Genomic DNA, 19,413 nt, shown 5'->3' with positions numbered 1-19,413 from the left:
TGCCCGCAAGGCTGACTTCCCATTCTGCAGATTCAAGATCACACTCTCCCCAGAGCCGAAGGGTGACGGGCCCAGGAAAGACGCATGCACTAGGGAGGACACAGGGTGGTGGCAAGGTCGGGAGGGCTGGGGGCCAAGGAGGGTAGAAACCAGAGTCGAGGGCAGAAGAGGGTGTCTGAATGGAGCGAGGAAGGTGAGTCTGTCCGGCAGCTTTCTCTCTCCCATCCCCCAGCCACCAGGAACACAGCCGACTGGTGGCTCTCCCACTGGATCTCTGAGCTGAAGGCAGCCAAGAATAGCTCCCAGGAGGCGCTGGCCCCCACCAGGCTGGGCTCCGTGGGGCCGCTGTCCGCTCAGCTGCTCCTCTTCTCCCCCGGGAGCCTCTAGTGAGTGGCCGGGGCACAGATCTGGGGCTCTCGTTAGTTCCTGGGCAGGGAGTGAGCTGGGGGCTGGCGTTACAGGGCCTGTGTCTTCTGGAAGGTGGGGAGAGGTGGCGTGGGGGCAGGGAAGGGAACCCTGAGTGGCCCCACTTTTGGTTACCCACAGCCCCCTCCCCACCACCCAGCACCTCAGTGTTCCCACTGCCCAAAGCTGCCCCCAACGGCTCCTCAGACCTCCGTTTCTACCTCACCGTGTACGCGACCATCGCTGGTGTCAACTCCCTCTGCACCCTTCTCCGGGCCGTGCTCTTCGCGGCAGGCACCCTCCGAGCAGCTGCCACCCTGCATCGCCGCCTCCTGGGTCGAGTCCTCATGGTGAGGTGATGGGAGGGTGGAGGTGGCCTCAGGGGGGCCCTCCCAGTACCTGGGCTCTATCGGGGGTCCCGTCCCATCCCCCAGTCCTCAGGAGAAATCAGCTCCTCTCAGATGGGTGCAGCACTTGATACCTTGAGACCTGAAGAGACCAAGAGCAGAGCAGCTGCTGGGTTCAAACCCAGTTACTTAAGCCTATGGCTTTCTCCTCTGTAACATGAGGAGAAGAGACTCTCCCTGAGTCACTTCCAGTTGAACTTCAAGCTCAGAGGACTGAGTTAACTACCCCTTAGTTAACGTGAGGTCCCTTTTGCATTTTATTTATTGATCCATCTCTTTTTATCTGCAAACCTTGTTTCCATTTCCCCTCCTTTCCTTGATAAACAACCTTGTGAGGTATGTTTAGTATGTATCTTTTTGTTTGCCTTTTTACAAAATGGCTATATTTTGTGCCCAGGTAGTTTTATAAATGCCTGGAAAATCCCATGGGTGGAGGAGCCTGGTGGGCTGCAGTCCATGGGGTTGCTAAGAGTCAGACACAACTGGGAGACTTCACTTTCACTTTTCACTTTCATTCATTGGAGAAGGAAATGGCAACCCACTCCAGTGTTCTTGCCTGGGGAATCCCAGGGACGGGGGAGCCTGGTGGGCTGCCGTCTATGGGGTCACACAGAGTCGGACACGACTGACGCGACTTAGCAGCGGCAGCAACAGTTTTATAAATGACGTTCTTTTCTTACAGTTTTTATTTAGAGCTCATTTTAAGATCCATGCCTGTTGCTGTGTGTGTATATTGTCTGTTGCTTGCTCTATAGTACATTATGAGGATTCATCAGTACATGGAAAGTACTTAGCATAGTGCCTGGCATATACTGAGTGCTCAATTAGCAATTATTATTATTAACCATGTTGTTATTATTGCAAAGCTCTTTTTTTGTCTGGTATCTTATTAGGGCCTCCTTATAACCCTGTGAAATGAGTACTGTTATCCCCTTTCTACAGATGAGGAAACAGGCTCTGAGGGTGTATGTGATCGGGGCAAGCTAATCCTGTGACCTGGGCAAGTGAGTCCTGTGGCCATGAACCCAGGACTGTGTGGGTCTTTCCCTTGCCTCTCAGGGAGCAGCTGCCCACTGTCTGCCCACATCTTCAGGCTGTGAAGGAATTGATTTTATCATAAGCTGACATTAGGGGTGACATTCGCAAGTCCCTTTGACCTAGTTCCCTGCCTTAAGATAGGACTGTTCACCCAGTAAAGGCAGGGAGTTGGGAGACAGGGAAGGCAGGGAAAGGAAAAGGATTGTCTTTGAGACGGCACCTCCCAGTAATGAGTAGTCTAAATAGCTCCTGAGCCCCTGCTCCGTGAAAGGCAGACTCCCCTGAGCCTCTGACTGCTGTCTGTGCAGTCAGCTCCAGGATGTGTGCTTCCATTACCGTTCCCCTTTTGGAGATGAGGGATGGGGGCCTTGAGGAGAGGAAACCCCCTTGGCGGGGTCTCACATCTGGTAAGCAGCAGGGCTGGAATCAAGGAGCAGTCTGACTCCAAAGCCTGAGCCCTTGCCATGAGACAGCATTGACTTGACCGCTGTCCTCACCGCTCTGTCCAGCCACGAGCAGTCAGGGTGTTCCTCCTGACATCGAAATCGTACTCATGGCCTGAAGTCTCCATCTTCTGGAATGGGATTAGCTCCCTGCCCTCGAAAGCGGAGTAGGCATGTGTAGCACAGAGGTGGAGAAGGCAATGGCACCCCACTCCAGTCCTCTTGCCTGGAAAATCCCATGGACGGAGGAGCCTGGTAGGCTGCAGTCCATGAGGTTGCTAAGAATTGGACACGACTGAGTGACTTCACTTTCACTTTTCACTTCCATGCATTGGAGAAAGAAATGGCAACCCACTCTAGTATTCTTGCCTGGAGAATCCCAGGGACAGAGAAGCCTGGTAAGAGGCTGTCTGTGGGGTTGCACAGAGTTGGACACGACTGAAGCGACTTAGCAGCAGCGGCACAGAGGTAGGGGGTGGCCGGCCTGGGACACCAGCCAGAGGGACAGACAGCCTCAGGGTCCCCACCAGCCAGAGGGGCAGAGAGCCTCTATCATGCCCACCCTGGGGTATTGTTCTAAGCTCTTCCAGCCCCTCCTCAGTGCCCTGAACTCTGGGAACACTTTACCGCTTTCCTGTTCTCTACCTTGGGCCTTTCCCCCAAGCCCACCTTCCCCGGGGGCGGCCTCCGCGGCTTCTCTGCCTTGTCCTACCCTGGCCCAATCACATCTCTTCTCCCAGGCTCCGGTGACTTTCTTCGACTCCACGCCCACGGGCCGGGTCGTCAACCGCTTCTCCTCTGACGTGGCCTGTGCAGATGACAGCCTGCCCTTCATCCTCAACATCCTGCTGGCCAACGCGGCAGGCCTGCTGGGGCTCCTGGCTGTGCTGGGCTTCGGCCTGCCCTGGCTGCTGCTGCTGCTGCCGCCTCTGAGCATCATCTACTATCGCGTGCAGAGCCACTACAGGGCCTCCTCTCGGGAGCTGCGGCGCCTGGGCAGCCTCAGCCTGTCTCCCCTCTACACCCACCTGGCCGACACCTTGGCCGGCCTCCCTGTGCTCCGGGCCGCCGGGGCCACCTACAGGTGTGTGAGTGCCTCTTCCAGCCAGAGCCACAGGCGTGAGATGCTGGGATGGTCAGTGGGGGTGAAGTTGGGGTGGGGTGGCGGTGGATCTCAGGTCCCCTGAGAAGAGAAAGGTGGGTGATGGCACTAGGGGAGAGAGGAAGGAAACGGAAAAAACAGGTTAGTGAGGCCAAGAAGGCCCCCATGAAAGAGCACACTGGTTCCTCCGTAGCCCTGAGGCGAGGCCTGTGGGCATGCGGGTCAGCGCCAAGGAGGGGGTGTCCTGCAGGGAGGAAGTCTGGGCGGGCCAATGAAGCCACAGCATGGCCTCCTCCAGGTTTGAGAAGGAGAACCAGAGACTCCTGGAGCTCAACCAGAGGTGCCAGTTTGCTGCCAGTGCCACGATGCAATGGTTGGACATCCGGCTACAGCTCATGGGGGCCGCAGTGGTCAGCGCCATCGCGGGCATCGCTCTGGTGCAGCACCAGCAGGGCCTCGCCAACCCAGGTGCCATCCCAGGGCCCTGCAGTCTCACCTCAGAAGCCTGTTATTCCTCATCCCCCTCGACTACCATGACATCTCCCTTTACTGCCAAGGATTTTCACCTCTTGACCAGGGTTCCCTGTGAGGATATGTTGTCATTCTCAAGACCCCCATTTCAGAGTTGGGGACGCTGACTCTCGAGGAGTCCCTTGCCGGGTGGTGGTGGATCTGGGGCTAAACAGGTCTTCTAATCACCACCCGTGCCTGCTTGCCCCATCCTCAGCACCTAGTGCCCCACGCCAGTCCACCTGCCTTCTCCCTGTCCCCTGCGCAGCCTCCCCAGGCCCACCCACTGCCTTGCATCCAGCCTCCCGTGGGCCTGGCCTGGCTCCTGCATCTTCTTGCTTCAGTGCTAGCTTCCTTTACATGCCCGCAGTCCACAGCTTAGGGTTTGCCCATTCTGCCCACCCCCCTCCCTACACGCACCCCAGTGTCCAGGCCTCCCCTAGCGCTCTGTCCTCTGTCCCGTCCCCCAGGACTGGTGGGCCTGTCGCTGTCCTATGCCCTGTCCCTGACGGGCCTGCTCTCAGGGTTAGTGAGCAGCTTCACGCAGACAGAAGCCATGCTGGTGAGCGTCGAGCGGCTGGAGGAGTACTCCTGTGACCTGCCCCAGGAGCCCCGGGGCCAGCGGCCACAGGTAGCCCCAGCCTGGGTGCTGGCACCCTGAAGGCCCCCCAGTTCCTCTCCTTGTGCCCGTCACCAACTTTTCTCCACTTCTGTAGTGTCCCTTGTGATCTCCCCATTCTACACGCCTGTCCCCCATCCCTCCTAACTCTCCCCACCTCTCCTCTCACACCATCCGTCCCTCCCTTCCCCTCTCCAACCCATCCCTCCACCCTTCCCTGCATCTCACCCGTCTCCCACCCTCTCCCATGCATGGACCCCACCAGCTAGGCATCGGCTGGCTGAGCCAGGGGAGCGTGGAGTTCCAGGATGTGGTGCTGGTGTACCGGCCAGGGCTGCCCAACGCCCTGGATGGGGTGACCTTCCGCGTGCAGCCTGGAGAGAAGCTGGGCATCGTGGGCCGCACGGGCTCCGGCAAGTCTTCCCTGTTGTTGGTGCTTTTCCGGCTGCTGGAGCCCAGTTCTGGGCGAGTGCTGCTGGACGGCATGGACACCAGCCAGCTGGAGCTGGCCGAGCTCAGGTGTGGGGGAGTGAGAAGAGGGGACATGGCCACTGGCAGGGAGAGGAAGGCCCAGCCAGGAAGGCTTTAGATAAACACACAGCAGCCAGGGTGGATCAGGAGGTGAGACAGAGGGTGGGACAAGCAGGCTAGAATAGTGAGCTCCCTGCACTCAGGCCTGGATTCAAAGCTGCGGCCTTAAGGCTTTCACCTTCCCAGCTTCAGCTTGGACTTCCCAGCACACGATGCCTTCCACTTTAGACCACTGGTCACTATCTCCTGAATCAGAGCCTCCCAGGTGCCGTGCCCTGGGGCTTGGGACAGCTGGTGACCTGGGCCAGTAGCCCCTGGCCACAAGTGGCCTCATCTGGAGCCAAACATCCTCCCGACCAGATTACTCTTATCATTTTCTCTTAGTTCCATGACATGGGAAAAGGTAGGGGGAAGCGCTATCCTAAAGCAATTACTGACCCCAGGCCCTGGCCCTTCTCTCCTAACCTGTGCCGGCCTCCCCTTACGGCTTGACCAGAGAGCTCCTCAGGACCCGATTTCAGGCCTGCTTTCAACCTGGACGCGTGCCCTACCCAGTCACACTCTCTGGCCGTTCCTTGCCATCCACTGCTGTCCAACAACACGTGTCGGTGCCACACAGTTTGGCTTATGCATGTTCTGTTTTTGCCCCTCAGGCCTTTGGTTTCCTTGGTGTTCCTCATAGCACCAGCACAATCCTAGGTTCATGGCTGACCAAGCAGGGAGCAGGATGGGGGTTGTGATCAAGTCTTACCCCACGCTCTCCTGAAGGGCTGGACCTATAACTGAGACCTGTGCTGGGAGCAGAAGTGGTCACATCTCGAGCCTCAACCCCTGTCCCCCCAGATCCCAGCTGGCGATCATCCCCCAGGAGCCCTTTTTGTTCAGTGGGACCGTGCGGGAAAACCTGGACCCCCGGGGTCTGTATGAGGATGGGGCCCTATGGCAGGCGCTGGAGCAGTGCCACCTGAGTGAGGCGATCGAGTCCATGGGTGAGTGTCCTGTCCTTCGTGGTGGCGGGAGGAGTGAGCAGAGAGGGGCTGGAGGAGGCTTGGAACCCTGGGGTAAAGATGCTGTGCTTCACAGGTGGTCTGGATGGTGAGCTGGGCGAGGGGGGCCGGCGCTTATCTCTGGGGCAGAGGCAGCTGCTGTGTCTGGCCAGGGCTCTCCTCACAGATGCTAAGGTAAGCCAAGAGGGAGGGCCATTTGAGAGGGCCAGGAAGAAGGCAGGGGACAGGTGAGGGCTGAGGAAGTAGACTAGGAAGAGGTCTCAAGGGACCAAGTTCATTTTCCTTTTACAGCTGGAGGTGGGGAGCCATGGGCTGGCCTGGGCCAGACCAGGAGCTGGGGGCTGGAGGCTTGGGTAGCAGCCTCAGCTAACCCTCTTCTCCACTCTCCTCCCTAACCCTCCCCACACGCTCCAGATCTTGTGCATTGACGAGGCCACAGCAAGTGTGGACCAGAAGACAGACCAGCTGCTCCAGCAAACCATCAGCAAACGGTTTGCCAACAAGACAGTGCTGACCATCGCCCACAGGTGTGTGGCATCCAGAGTGAGAATCTAAATCAGGGGTGTCATGGATCCAGAGCCTCGCTTCCTTTCAGGGACCCCGGGAGTCAGGGCTCCGGAAATTCCAAGCCCTGTGACTCTCAGCTCCTCATTCTCTAGGCTCGCTCCTTGGAGTGCTCGGTCTCAGGGAACATGCAGCCCCTCCCCTAGCACAGAGCCCGCCGGGGGGCTGAAGCCTGTGGGGCAGGGGGGCGCTGTGCAGGTGGGAAGAGGAGGAAAAGGTCAGCCTTCTCTAGGGTGCTGTCTTCCATCCCCGCACTGACCACCCCCTCCCGTGCAGGCTCAACACGATCCTGAACTCCGACCGGGTGCTGGTGCTGCACGCAGGGAGGGTGGCGGAGCTGGGCTCCCCTGCCGCCCTGCGCACTCAGCCCCACTCGCTGTTCCAGCAGCTGCTGCAGAGCAGCCCTCGGGGAGTGCGCTCCTCCCCGTGAGGGCCCGGCCCCCACTGCCGATGGTTTACACTCCTCCATGCCTCTACCTCTCCCCCTCCTCCACAGAGGGGAAAGGGCGCCCTGGGCTCCTCTTCACAAGCCACTCCTTGTGCGGGCAGAGTCCTGTGGCTTCCCCAGAGGCAGGCCTCTGCTCTGGCGCTCTGGCATCTGGGACTCCAGGCGGACTTTTTCTGGCAAAGGAGCCCACGTACACGTCCATAGTTTTATTTGATAAAATTCCCATTTTTACATTCTGTGTATTAAAAAAATAATATTTGTGGCATGAGGCTGAGGTCCCTCAGTGTGTGTACCCCAGCTGAGGGGTGGCGAGAAAGGGCCACTCCAGTCCAAGCACCCTAGGAGGTGAAGGAGGGGCCCAGAAAGCTCCCACCTCCGTCACAGAGCGGTGGTCTTCCCAGGCTCGGGGGGCAGGTCAGGTGGCAGAGGGAGCCCCGCGGGCAGCATGCTAACCTGACACTCCTGGTCCTGGCGCGCTGGGGCGTAGTGTGGGGCAGGGTAGCAGCAGGGTCCAGGGGGGCAGAAGCCCCGGCGCCAGGCCCTCAGGGTCAGCAACACCGTGGACAGGACCAGGGCGGCAGTGACAGCCCCAAACACCACCACGGCCACCAGGCTGGGCTCGCCCAGCCCGGCCTCCTGCCGCCGCACCACCTCCTTCACGGAGATGCGCAGCAGGCCGGCGCCCACGCTGTGAGGGATGGGCCCCGTGGCGGGTACCAGCACAGCCAAGGTGGGCCCTGGGGGGCTGTCCGCTGTGGCGGCAGGACCCGGGACCGGTAAGACTAGCTCACAAGTCTTGCCACCATAGCCGCTGGGGCAGAGACAGTCAAAGTCATGGACCCGGTCCCGACAGCGGGCCCCTCTCTGGCAGGGGCGGCTGGCACAGTCGTCCAGGTTGATGGTGCAGAAGCGCCCGGTGAAGCCCTCGGGGCAGAGGCAGGAGAAGCGGTTGATGCCGTCCAGGCACGTGGCACCATTAGCACAGGGCCGCATCAGACAGTCATCCACGTTCACCTCACAGCGGGCACCCATGAAGCCCGCCAGGCAGCGGCAGGTGAAGTTGAGGGCAAAGCCCTGGTCATCCTGGCACTGCCCACCATTCCGGCACGGGGAGCTGGTGGGGGAGGCGGGGAGGGTGTTTTATCAACTGCCACCTGCAGGGTAGACCAGGTCGACATCCGGATCCCTGCTACCACCACCCCTCTCTAGCTGTGTCCCCTTGAGCCACTCTCTCTGAGCCTCAAATGCCTCCTTTAAAAATGGGATCAGAGCAGTACCCGGCTTCCCAGGTTGTGAGGGTTAAGTGAGATGGTCGAGGTCAAGCACGTAGCAGAGGGCCGGACCCAGAGTCAAGACCAAGGCGAGTGTACTGTTAGTGTCCTCTTAGACTCTTAGACCCGAGGCGGGAATGAGGACAAGTCCAGCCCCACAGGCTGTCTCCTCATTCACCATGAGGCCTAGGCTGCCGCGTGGGACAACTTCAGGGGCTGCACTCCAGCTTTCCTGGGAGGATGAGGGGGTCCTAGGCCCACAGCCTCCCCAACCAGGGAAGTCATGCAGTGATGTGTTACACCTCCAGCCCCTGTCAATTTTTGTCGTTGGAGAAATGGTTCAGATGGTGTCAAAAAAGCTTAGGAGCCCTTGGGATACTCTGGCAGACTGGGGTTTTATCCTCAAGTGTCCCCATGTGGTACGTTAGACCCTCAGCCCTAACACTGCCCCGCCACCCTCCTCCACAGTCCTCTCTCCTCCGTCGCCAGATTCTCACCTAACCAGGGGGCCAGCACTCACCCTGCCTGCTCACAGGGTCCGGCCTTGCGCTCACAATCACGCCCGTGGAAGCCTGGTGGGCACACACAGTGGTACTCACCGCCCCCGTCATACACGCACTGGCCTCCGTTCCGGCAGGGGGACTGCGTGGTACAGATGTGTTCATCTGCAGAGGAGACCGGGAGGGCTCTGGGACAGCCCCTCGCACGTGGCACCCAGACCTGCCCAGGCCCCACCCAGAGCTCTGTGGGGGTGGCTCATACCACAGTCCCAACCTGGGCGGAAAACAACACTGCATTTGGAGTCAGGAGGCGCCTAGTCCTAGCCCTGTCAGTCTGTCTCAACTTGCCTTTGGGTGAGTTGTATCTCATTTGTGGATCTCAGTTGCCTCATCTGTGATATGAGGACAGTTTCCTGCAGGTGTCTTACCTACCACAGAGGGTTGTGTTGAGGACCAGTTCAGATAACAGATAGCTATAAAGTCTACAACTATAAAATAGTACAGGCTTCCCTTGTGGCTCAGCTGGTAAAGAATCCACCTGCAATGCGGGAGACCTGGGTTCGATTCCTGGGTTGGGAAGATCCCCTGGAGAAGGGAAAGGCTACCTACTCCAGTATTCTGGCCTGGAGAATTCCATGGACTGTATATAAAATACTACATATTTGAGGGTTTGAGCCAGACACAAGAGGCACTCAATAAATAAGGATGGATGTTCCTCCCAAGACATGTGGGGCCCCCAGTCCAACAGCCGCCCTCTCTACTCCCCTACCTTTGTCACAGAACTTGCCTGCCCAGCCAGTGTGGCAGATGCACTGCCAGGGCTGGTGGCAGGTACCGTGCTGGCAGCCAGGCATTCTCACACAGCGCTCACAGTGCAGCCCCTCCCAGCCTGGGTCACACCTGACGGGGGGAAGCACAGGGTCAGGGCTCTGGGTAGAAGGAGGTGAAGACAGGGAGGAGGCAAGCTCAGAGCTTCCAGGAAACAGGAGACAAACAGGACAGCCCCTAAGGGAAAGCAGGCCTATCCTGGGTGGATAGAGAGCTGCGCCGGGTCGCCAGGCCACCAAGGCATCAGCGTTGCAGTTCTGGTTCTGCAGTCTGTCTAACCTTTCCAAGCCTCAGTTTTCTCATCTGTAACCTGGGGTGACACCTGGCAGGGATGGGTTGAAGAAGAAGATGAGGGACTTCCCTGGTGGTCCAGTGGTTAATCCACCTGCCAATGAAGGGGACACAGGTTCAATCCCTGGCCCAGGAAGATCCCACATGATGAGGAGCAACTAAGCCCATATGCCGCAAACTGAGCCCACGCACCCTAGAGCTTGTACTCCCTAGCAAGAGAAGACACCTCAATGAGAAGCCTAAGGACTGCGATGAAGAGTAGCCCCTACTTGAGGCAACTAGAGAAAGTCCATGTGCAGCCTGAAGACCCTGCACAGCCAACAACAAAAATAATCATTTTAAAAAAGAAAAGACATTAAGATGATGTCTGTTAAGTGCCCCTAGTACCATTTCTGGTATATCTGAGGTGCTTAGAAACATTTTCGAAAGAAGAGTGACCTTCAGAAGTCACCAGGACTATCTTCCTACCCTGATTCCAGGGCAAGGCCTGCTTCAGAGAGTCCCCAACACCCCCAGCCCCTCCAGCAGCTTGCCTGTCAGCTCATGTTTTTACATCCAGACACACTTTCCTCCTGCTGCAGAATTTACCCGACCCCTACCCCAGTGTGTCAGTTACTTAAATTCATCAAAGAAAGGCCCCCTTGAACAAGTGCATCTCCCCAGCAACCCTGGCAAAGCCTTTCTTTTCCAGGCTGAGCCAATTCTCCGTCTGTCTTATCTTTATCTCCTCCCCCTTGCCTCACGGCTCCCACTCTCCACTCTCCCTTAAGCTTCAGATCTTTCTCCTGGTATCTTGAAGAGGAAAGTTTTAGAGTTCCTGTATGAGACTTGGGAGAGTAAAGTGGGGAGCCGTAGTTAGAAGACACAAAGGAGAGGCAAGGCAAAGAGGAAGAGCTGCCCATCTGCCCTGTGTGCCACGGCTTTGAAGGGATGGGGAGGGCCGTAGACGTTCTGGGTCAAGCTTGGGGCTTGACTCGGTTGTGAGTATGGAGGCCTGGGAAATGGGGAGCAAAGGGTTTGGGACCACCGTGCTCCAAGGAGAGGTACCTGCAAGAGCCGTCAGGCGCGCAGCAGCCGTGAGCCAGGTCACAGAGGGAGCTGCAGTCATTGCCTACAAGAGATTGATGTGGGAGGGGTGAGCCCGGGGGTCAGGGTTCGGCTGCCTGAGATGCCGGGCCAGGGAAAGGACGCAGGGTCCCGGTAACTGGAGGGGCCCAGCTCTGGGGTAAGGTAGAACAAAGACTAATCGCATTCCAATGGGAAGTAAGTCCTGGGTGTCGCCAAGCCCGCGGTCGGAGCGGCTTGCATTGCCATCTCTGGCCGGCAGAGGTCAACGTGCGAGCGAGGGACGGCCGGACAGGGCCGCGACCACATCCCCCCGGGGGAGCGCTCACCTCTGGCAGGCTTTACGGGTGCCCCCAGGATGCACAACAGGCAAACGAGATGTAGGCAGCGGCAGCCGCTGGGCATGGTCAGCGCCGGCCCCGGGACGGACAGACGGATGGATCGCCGGACGTGTTGACACCTGTGGGATGGCATGGGCTGAGAGACGGCCGGACGTGGAGATAGCGGCAAGGATTCCGGTTCGGTTCCGAGTGACAGGAGCCGAGGGGGAGAGGGGCGTCCAGAAGGGAGAAAAAGGGTGGGGGAATAGTGCAGCGAAAGGGCGGGGGCGAGGAAGGTGTGAGCAGGCGAGGGGATTGGAGACAGAAACGCGGAGCCGGCTACGTGGGAAGGAGGTGAAGGATGGACAGCTCGAACGAGGTCAGGACGCAGGAAGGGCCGGGGCTGGGAACGCAATCGGCGACACGGGGACCCGGCGGCGCGCGGTCTCTGCCCCCGCCTCTGTCCCCCTCCTGTCTCCGCCGCGCTGGGCTCGGCCGCGGCGCGGGGCCTCGGATACTCAGCGCGCCCTCAGCCCGGCTTGTCCCGCGGTCCTCACCTCGGGCTGGGAGACTGAGCGCCTCGGGGCGCAGAGCGAGGCGGGATCCGACGGACTCCGCCGAAGGGCCAGACCGGGGCGCGGGGCCGCCCCTAGCGGGTTGCGTGGCCGGGCGCCCAGGCGGATGCCATGCGAGCCGAGCGCTGGGGAATCTGGGCCTCGAGGCGACCCGGAGCGGCTGCGGCGGCTCCTCGCACGCGCTCAGGCCGCCTGCCAGGGGCGGCGTGTGCCGGCGGAGCCCGCCTCTCCGCTCCGCTCCCAGGCTGCTGCCGCCTGCCCGCCCCCCACCCGCCCGCGCCCGGCGCCCCCACCCCCAGCGGTCACCCCTTCCTCGGGGCCTCGCGCTCCCCTGGGCCCCCGCCCACCGCAGTCACCCGACCTCTCCGAACCTCGCCCTCTCCGCTGAAAGGAGGAAATTACGGGAGGCTAAATGGGAGCCGACTGTAAAGGGTCGGCCAAGTGTGCGCAGCCTTTATTCTCCATCTCGCATCTCCGCCTTCGCGACCCGAGCAGCTCACCCCGCGCCCCACCTCTGCTCTCCCCAGTCCGCCGCCCATCACGCCTCTCAGATAAATCTCGCGCACGCTCAGGGCACACGACGCTCCCGGCCCTCCTCCTGTCACCAGCCCACGCCTCCTCCATTTGTAAATCCTACATCACCTGCTTAATCTGTCTGCTACTCTCCTCCTCCCCGCCGTCCGCTTCTTTCTCCCCTCGTGGCCATCAACAGCCTTACAGGGTTGATCCCTGCCTAGGTATTAGCGTGACCCACTCACCCACCCCTGCATCCCTCCTCCCGCCAGGTCTCTTTCCTATCTCTTTGCGTTCCGCTACCACTACTGGGAAGGTTCCGTGCACTGGGAACGTCCCCGGCTCTGTGTGCGCCCCAAGTTCCCTCCGCTGTACCCCGGACCACCCCCATTCTTGACCTCAAGCTGATCGTCGACTGCCCAAACCCAGAGCTAGACTGAGTGTTCTGTAGAGGGAGTGAGGAAGCTCTGTGTCTCCAGGCTAATGGCTCAGAGACCTCTGTCCCGGGAAAGGACAGGAAACCGTTTCTTGTTTGCCCAAGGCAAGAGAGCAGAGATCAGGACCACCTGTCCCCACCTCTAGTCCTTCAAATCAAGATTTGATTTCACCATCCTTAAATTCGTGGTAAGAAGTAGTCCCTAACCCGTGCAGAGCAGCTTTCTACAGACAACCCCCACAGGTCGGAGCCCCTGAACTAATTTTTCTTGCATTCTTCATTGAACGTAGCCACACCCACCCCATCTGCCTGGCCATCTTCCCCGAAACGCTGATCACTTCTTTCCTCCAGAGCTTTCTAAATTTGAGTTGAACAATGCCATAGCTCTGACCATATGTTTTACTATTTTTTTTTTTTACTGAAAAACTGCAAACAACCTATACTGTCCAAAATGATTGTAAACAAATTATGGTATACCAACACACTATGTGACTATTGAAAGTCACCTTTGGGAAATCTAAACACTTTTTTAAAATCTAAGAATAGATTAAGTGGAGGGAAAAAAGCAAGAAACAGAATGTGTCTCAATGTTGGCAGTGATTTTTTTCCCCCCAGATGATGGAATTACAGGTAATTTTTTCTTTCTTTTTTTTTTTCTAACTCATTCCATTTTATTGAAAGCAATTTCCGAGGAGCTTATCTGTTATGAAAATAACTTCATCCAAGCATTTATTTAATAGTTAATTAGCAGCATCTCTTTTTTTTTTTTGCTTCTATTTTTTATTTATTTATTATTTTTTATTTTTAAACTTTACAAAATTGTATTAGTTTTGCCAAATATCAAAATGAATCCGCCACAGGTATACATGTGTTCCCCATCCTGAACCCTCCTCCCTCCTCCCTCCCAATACCATCCCTCTGGGTCGTCCCAGTGCACTAGCCCCAAGCATCCAGTATCGTGCATTGAACCTGGACTGCCAACTCGTTTCATACATGATATTTTACATGTTTCAATGCCATTCTCCCAAATCTTCCCAGCCTCTCCCTCTCCCACAGAGTCCATAACACTGTTCTATACATCAGTGTCTCTTTTGCTGTCTTGTACACAGGGTTATTGTTACCATCTTTCTAAATTCCATATATATGCATTAGTATACTGTATTGGTGTTTTTCTTTCTGGCTTACTTCACTGTGTATAATAGGTAATTTTTTCTTATTGATGCTTTTCAACATTTCTCTTTTTCCCACAATGAGCATGTTTAACTTTTTCTTATTGTAAATGAAATTCAATAACATTAAAGAACTTTTAGAATAAAGTAAAAATTTGGGGAATTTCCTGGCGGTCCAGTGGTTAGGATTCGGCACTTTCACTGTCGTGTCCCCAGTTCAATCCCTGGTTGAGGAACTAAGATCCCACAAGCTTCTCTGTGCAGCCAAGAAATAAATGAATAAAATAAAAATTTAAAAGTCACCCATGATCCTATTTGCTTGATAAAACCACTGTTGTTGTTTGACTCCTTTTCCTATCCAGCTGTTTTTACCCAGAACCTGTAATGTTATATCCTGTTTTTTTTTTTTTTTTTTGACGCATCATATATCAATAGTTTTCAAAAGCTACACTATGGATACAATGTATAAAAATACAACTAATGAGAACCTACTTTACAGCACAGGGAACTCTACTCAGTGCTCTCTGGTGACTAACTGGAAAGGAAATCCAAAAAAGAGGGAATATGTGTGTAGCTGATTCACTTTGATGTACAACAGAAACAAACACAACATTTTAAGGCAACTATACGCCAATGAAAATTTTTTAAATAAATTAATTAAAAGCATAATTTTTATGGCTCCATGATAGCCTGTAAAATAGATACACACTAATTTATTTAATCTGGTATTCCCAGGTGGCGCAGTGGTAAGGAATCTGCCTGCCAATGCAGGAGACACAAGAGACACAGATTCAATCCCTGGGTCAGGAAGATCCCCTGGAGTAGGAAATGGCAACCTGCTCCAGTATTCTTGCCTGAAAAATTCCATGGACAGAGGAGCTTGGCGGGCTACAGTCCATGAGGTCGCAAAGAGTCAGACTCAACTGAGTGACTGAGCACACACAATTTATTTAACCTAGCCTTCATTACTAGATACTTAAGTTGTATTTACTTTTCACCATTATAGATTCTTTCAACAAATATTTACTGAGCACCTATCTGCTACTCGGAGAAGGCACTGGCACCCCACTCCAGTACTCTTGCCTGGAAAATCCCATGGATAGAGGAGCCTGGAAGGCTGCAGTCCATGGGGTCTCGAAGAGTCAGACACGACTGAAGCGACTTCACTTTCACTTTTCACTTTCATGCATTGGAGAAGGAAATGGCAACCCACTCCAGTGTTCTTGCCTGGAGAACCCCGGGGACGGGGGAGCCTGATTGGCTGCCGTCTATGGGGTCGCACAGAGTCGGACACGACTGAAGCGACTTAGCAGTAGCAGTAGCAGTATCTGCTACTAGAGAATCCCATGGACAGAGGATCCTGGCAGGCTACAATCCATAAGGTCGCAAAGAGTCAGACACAACTGAAGCGACTTAGCACACAGCACTCATGCAGCACGTATGTGTTACTACTCCATGCCAGACATCATCCTAGACACTGAGCTACAGCTCCAAGATAAAAAGTAGTGCTACAAATTTTCATATAGTTTTTTTCCATCTTTTAGATTCCTTCCTTAAGATGGAGTCTGAATTGATGAGTGACTGAGTCAAATAATTTGTGAAAAATAAAGAGTTGCTTTCCATGAATGAAATTCACTGGCAATCACTGATGAAACAATAAAGATATCTGAAGCTTTGGAAGTTGATGGCATCAGATTGTATCACTTACTACATGTTTTGAAGATTTTAGCACCTGGCATGTCACTCTCTTCACCCTTCCTTCTGCCAAATTCTTGGTGATTTTTTTAAAGACTTTTTTTTATGTGGATCATATTTAAAGTCTTTATTGAATTTGTTACACTACTGCTTCTGCTTTATGTTTTGGTTTTTTGGCCTTGAGGCATGTGGGATCTTAGCTCCCCAACCAGGGATCAAGCCTGTACTCCCTGCATTGGAAGATGAAGTCTTAGCCACTGGACCACTAGGGCAGTCCCTCTTGGTGATTCTTGATTCAGTACCACATAGACAAATTTTCCAATAAGCGTGATAGTCTATTTGCAAAGATGGCCACTACACTTCCTCCTGTCCCACATGACCTTTAGCAATGATTTTGCTGCTCCTCCCAGCAAAAGATGGAAGCCTATTTCTCAGGCTCTTGAATCTGAACTGGTCTTAGGACTTGTTTTGACTAATAGAATATGGTGGAAGTGACATTATGTGAGTCCCCAGAGTCTGGGTCCCAAAAACCGTTGCAGCTTCTGTTTGCTCCCTTAGAAAACTTCCAGTATCATGTAAAGAAGTTCAGTCTGGCATGCTGGAAGACAAGAAGCCCCATGAAGGAGACCTGAGATGCCCTGGTCAATATCCACAACACAGGCGGTCCTGTTAACTGCCTCAGTCAAGCTTCCAGATGATTCTAGCTCATGAATGAGCTCTGGCAAGACTAACAAGAACTGCTCAGCAGAGGCCAGCCATATTACCAGATAAACAGTGGATGAGCAATTAAATGGTGGGTGTTTTAAGCCACTCTGTTTTGGGATGTTGTTACTATAGCAATGCTGTTGTTCAGTCGCTCAGTCATGTCCAACTCTTTGTGACCCCATAGACTGCAGCACGCCAGGCTTCCCTGTCTTTCACCTTTTCCCAGAGCTTGTTCAAACTCATGTCCATTGAGTCGATGATACCATCCAACCACCTCATCCTCTATCGTCCCCTTCTCCTCCTGTCTTCAATCTTTCCCAGCAGCAGAGTCTTTTCCAAGGAGTCGACTCTTCACAACAGGTGGCCAAACTGATAAAACCAGCTTCCCATTTCCTTGATTTCTTCCTCTCCACCAATAAGAAGGATGTTCCCACCCAAATCTTGTTACTACCAATTGTTTCACACAGTCCATAATTTTAAGTATTACACTTTCCTATGACTAGATCCTCTCTTTTCAGCCCACAGTACCTGGACTCAAACAAGCACTTTTGATACTTAGGTTGTGTTTACTTTTTTTGCCATTATAAATGCATTCAACAGGGACTTCCCTGGTGGTCCAATGGTTAAGAATCCACCTACCAGTGCAGGGAACATGGGTTCAGTCCCTGGTCTAGGAAGATTCCACATGCCAGCAGGACAACTAAGCCCATGTGCCACAACTACGGGAGCCTTTGTGCTCTAGAGCCTGTGCTCTGCAATAAGAGAAGTCACTGCTATGAGAAGTTCGAGCACCGGAATGAAGAGTAGCCCCCACTCGCTGCAGCTAGAGAAAGCCCACTTGTAGCAACGAAGACCCAGTGCAGCCCCAAATAAATAAATTAATATTTTAAAAATACATGCATTCAACAAATATTGAATTTGGATCTATTGATTTGGGATCACTCATAAGGGCTACATTACAACTTTAGTGGGCCCTAAACACTTCGCCTGCATGAGCCTCTTCCTCCATGAGAGAATATTAAACGTTATATTTTATGATTGCCTTGGTATCAAGATAAATTTAATCCAGGCTGGATTCATTATTATATATTCATTTTTATTATATTCACTTTTTTCTTCTGATTTTACAGAAGAAAAATTAAATTAAAATATTTTGTGGGCTCCTGAAAGTATTGCAGGCCTTGGGCACTGTGCCTCCTGTGGATACGACTCAAGCGACTTAGCAGCAGCAGCAGCTCCTGTGGATAAGCTGGCCCTGTCTCTCATCCATTGATCTCATCTTCTTTTCAGCAGCCCCTACCCCCATCACAGCCGCCCTTCCCTCCTTACCCAGCTTTGATTCCATGATCTATCATGATAATCAGCGCCTTGTCTATACCAACTCTCTGGCCCCTCTCTCCCATCATATTCGTCTGGTAAAACCCCACTATGGTACATTCTACAGCCAACACCTGAGCGGCTGAATGTGGCTGAAAATAACACATATCTAGGCTGTCTGGTGTCACTTCATTTCATATCCTCAAGCACTCTTTGTGTTGAACACTCATGCTTCTGCTTTTCCCCAGTGCTGTGCACTCTCAGCCTCCTCGATGGTTATTTTTACTTTCTCATTTCTCCTCCAACTGCCAACCCCTCGGTTCCTCCTCCCCCTGCTGGTGGTCTCGCTTCCAACTTCACGAAGAAAATAGAAGCAGCCTGAAGAGAATTTCCACATGCTTCCTCCGCCTACCTGCATCTGTCTCCATATACTCACATCTGTTATCATTGATGCAATGCCAGTTCTCTTACACAGGTGAACCCCTCCCTCCACCTGGGCACTAGTTCCCCATACCTTCTTACCTGTGTTCCTCAGGGGCCCCAGCAGTTCTCCTCATCCCCTCTGCATCATCAGTCTGCTCTCTGTGAGCTCATTTTCATCATCCTGTTTCCCATCTTAAAATAAATGTTGTTGTTCAGCGACCAAGTCAAGTCCTACTCTTTTCGACCCCATGGACTGCAGCACTGCAGGCTTCCCCGTCCCTCGCCATCTCCCGAAGTTGGGCCAAGTTCACGTCCATTGAATTGGTGACGCCAACCAGCCATCTCATCTTCTGTTGCCCTCTTCTCCTGTTTTCTATCTCTCCCAGCATCAGGGTTTTTTTTCCAAAGAGTCAGCAACCTCCCTCCATTCCATATTCTCTTGCAGCTATGTTTTTTTTGGCTCCTCTTTACTGAAAATTCTTCAAAAACATTTGTCAACACCTACAGTCTTCACTTCATTTCCCCCCATTTTCTCTTGGACCCATGCTCTCCCCACCACTCCACCAGAATTCCCCTTGTCAAGGTCACCGATTCTATCGCCATTGTCAAACCCAATGGTTGCTTCTCAGTCCTCATCTTAGTGGCTCTGTGAGCTGCATTGAACATGGTGGTTCCCCGGGCCTCTAGGGTTGATCTCACAAGATTTTCTACCTACCGCAATGGCTGCCCCTCCTCAGTCTCCTTTGCTTCATCTTTCTAATTTCTTCCGCAGCCCCAGGGCTCCATCCTCAGACCTCTTCTCTTTTCCAGCTGCACCCACTCCTTTCATGATCTCATCCAGCCTAATGACTTTAAATACTAGCTGTAAGCTAATCACTCCCAAGTTTATATTTCCAACTTAAGATGTATCCTTAAAATCCAGACTCATGTATCCATCTGCCTACTCGATCGACATCTCCCGCTGGGATTCTCCAATAGGCAACTCAGAGTTAGCATGTCCAAAGACGGAGTCCTGATTTCAGCCCCAGATGGCTTCCTATGTCAGTCTCACCTGTATCAGTGAATGGCCAAGTGTTTTAGGCTAAAATCCTTGGCATCATACTTAACTCTCTTCATTCTCTCACATCCCACGTCCTGCAAATCCTGTTGACTCTGCCCTCAGCTGAGAATTTGTTCGCTTTCCACAATCTGACCTCTAACACTTGGGTCAAGCACCACTATTTACCGCCTG

General features: G+C 54.0%; 2 protein-coding genes across 9 annotated transcripts in view; one reads left to right on the top strand and one right to left on the bottom strand.

Annotated features, from left to right (window-relative positions):
* The window catches only part of ABCC10 (ATP binding cassette subfamily C member 10), a 20,521-nt gene extending 13,179 nt beyond the window's left edge, over positions 1-7,342 (top strand). For 2 of the 3 annotated variants that reach the window (XM_055571341.1, XM_055571342.1), the window contains 10 exons: positions 233-386; positions 566-755; positions 3,034-3,377; positions 3,694-3,863; positions 4,376-4,536; positions 4,790-5,043; positions 5,899-6,044; positions 6,139-6,236; positions 6,477-6,589; positions 6,903-7,342. In XM_055571341.1, coding sequence (XP_055427316.1) covers positions 233-386; positions 566-755; positions 3,034-3,377; positions 3,694-3,863; positions 4,376-4,536; positions 4,790-5,043; positions 5,899-6,044; positions 6,139-6,236; positions 6,477-6,589; positions 6,903-7,056 — 1,784 coding nt within the window. In that variant the 3' untranslated portion in view covers positions 7,057-7,342. Of the gene's footprint in view, positions 1-232; positions 387-565; positions 756-3,033; positions 3,378-3,693; positions 3,864-4,375; positions 4,537-4,789; positions 5,044-5,898; positions 6,045-6,122; positions 6,237-6,476; positions 6,590-6,902 lie in introns of those variants that run through there. The other variant, XR_008711527.1, reaches the window with a different exon arrangement.
* On the bottom strand, positions 7,266-19,413 carry DLK2 (delta like non-canonical Notch ligand 2). Of its 6 annotated transcripts, XM_055571361.1 has the most exons (7): positions 18,898-19,413; positions 18,282-18,374; positions 11,359-11,489; positions 11,012-11,075; positions 9,615-9,745; positions 8,866-9,010; positions 7,266-8,188 (listed from the first exon to the last, which is right to left on the bottom strand). In XM_055571361.1, exons 2-7 carry the CDS (start codon positions 18,314-18,316, stop codon positions 7,453-7,455), a joined length of 1,242 nt encoding a protein of 413 aa, XP_055427336.1. In that variant the 5' UTR covers positions 18,317-18,374; positions 18,898-19,413; the 3' UTR covers positions 7,266-7,452. The 6 variants fall into 6 exon arrangements, with proteins under 6 accessions (XP_055427336.1, XP_055427341.1, XP_055427339.1 ...); XM_055571366.1 differs by lacking the exon at positions 18,282-18,374; XM_055571364.1 differs by lacking the exons at positions 18,282-18,374; positions 18,898-19,413 and adding an exon at positions 12,437-12,543.

Source organism: Bubalus kerabau, chromosome 3 (assembly GCF_029407905.1).
Source record: "Bubalus kerabau isolate K-KA32 ecotype Philippines breed swamp buffalo chromosome 3, PCC_UOA_SB_1v2, whole genome shotgun sequence".
Taxonomy (NCBI): domain Eukaryota; kingdom Metazoa; phylum Chordata; class Mammalia; order Artiodactyla; family Bovidae; genus Bubalus; species Bubalus kerabau.
Note: the sequence above shows the minus strand (reverse complement) of the source record. Positions and strands in the feature narration are given on the sequence as shown.

Bases quoted from the DNA above. Each gene is read 5' to 3' on its own strand.
- DLK2 (XM_055571361.1), bottom strand. From the start codon at position 18,316: ATGAGGAGAACTGCTGGGGCCCCTGAGGAACACAG. The intron at 11,076-11,358 runs GTGAGCGCTCCC...AATCTCTTGTAG, and splicing joins ACCCGTAAAGCCTGCCAGAG to GCAATGACTGCAGCTCCCTC. The intron at 9,011-9,614 runs GTAGGGGAGTAG...TCTCCTCTGCAG, and splicing joins AGGCAAGTTCTGTGACAAAG to ATGAACACATCTGTACCACG.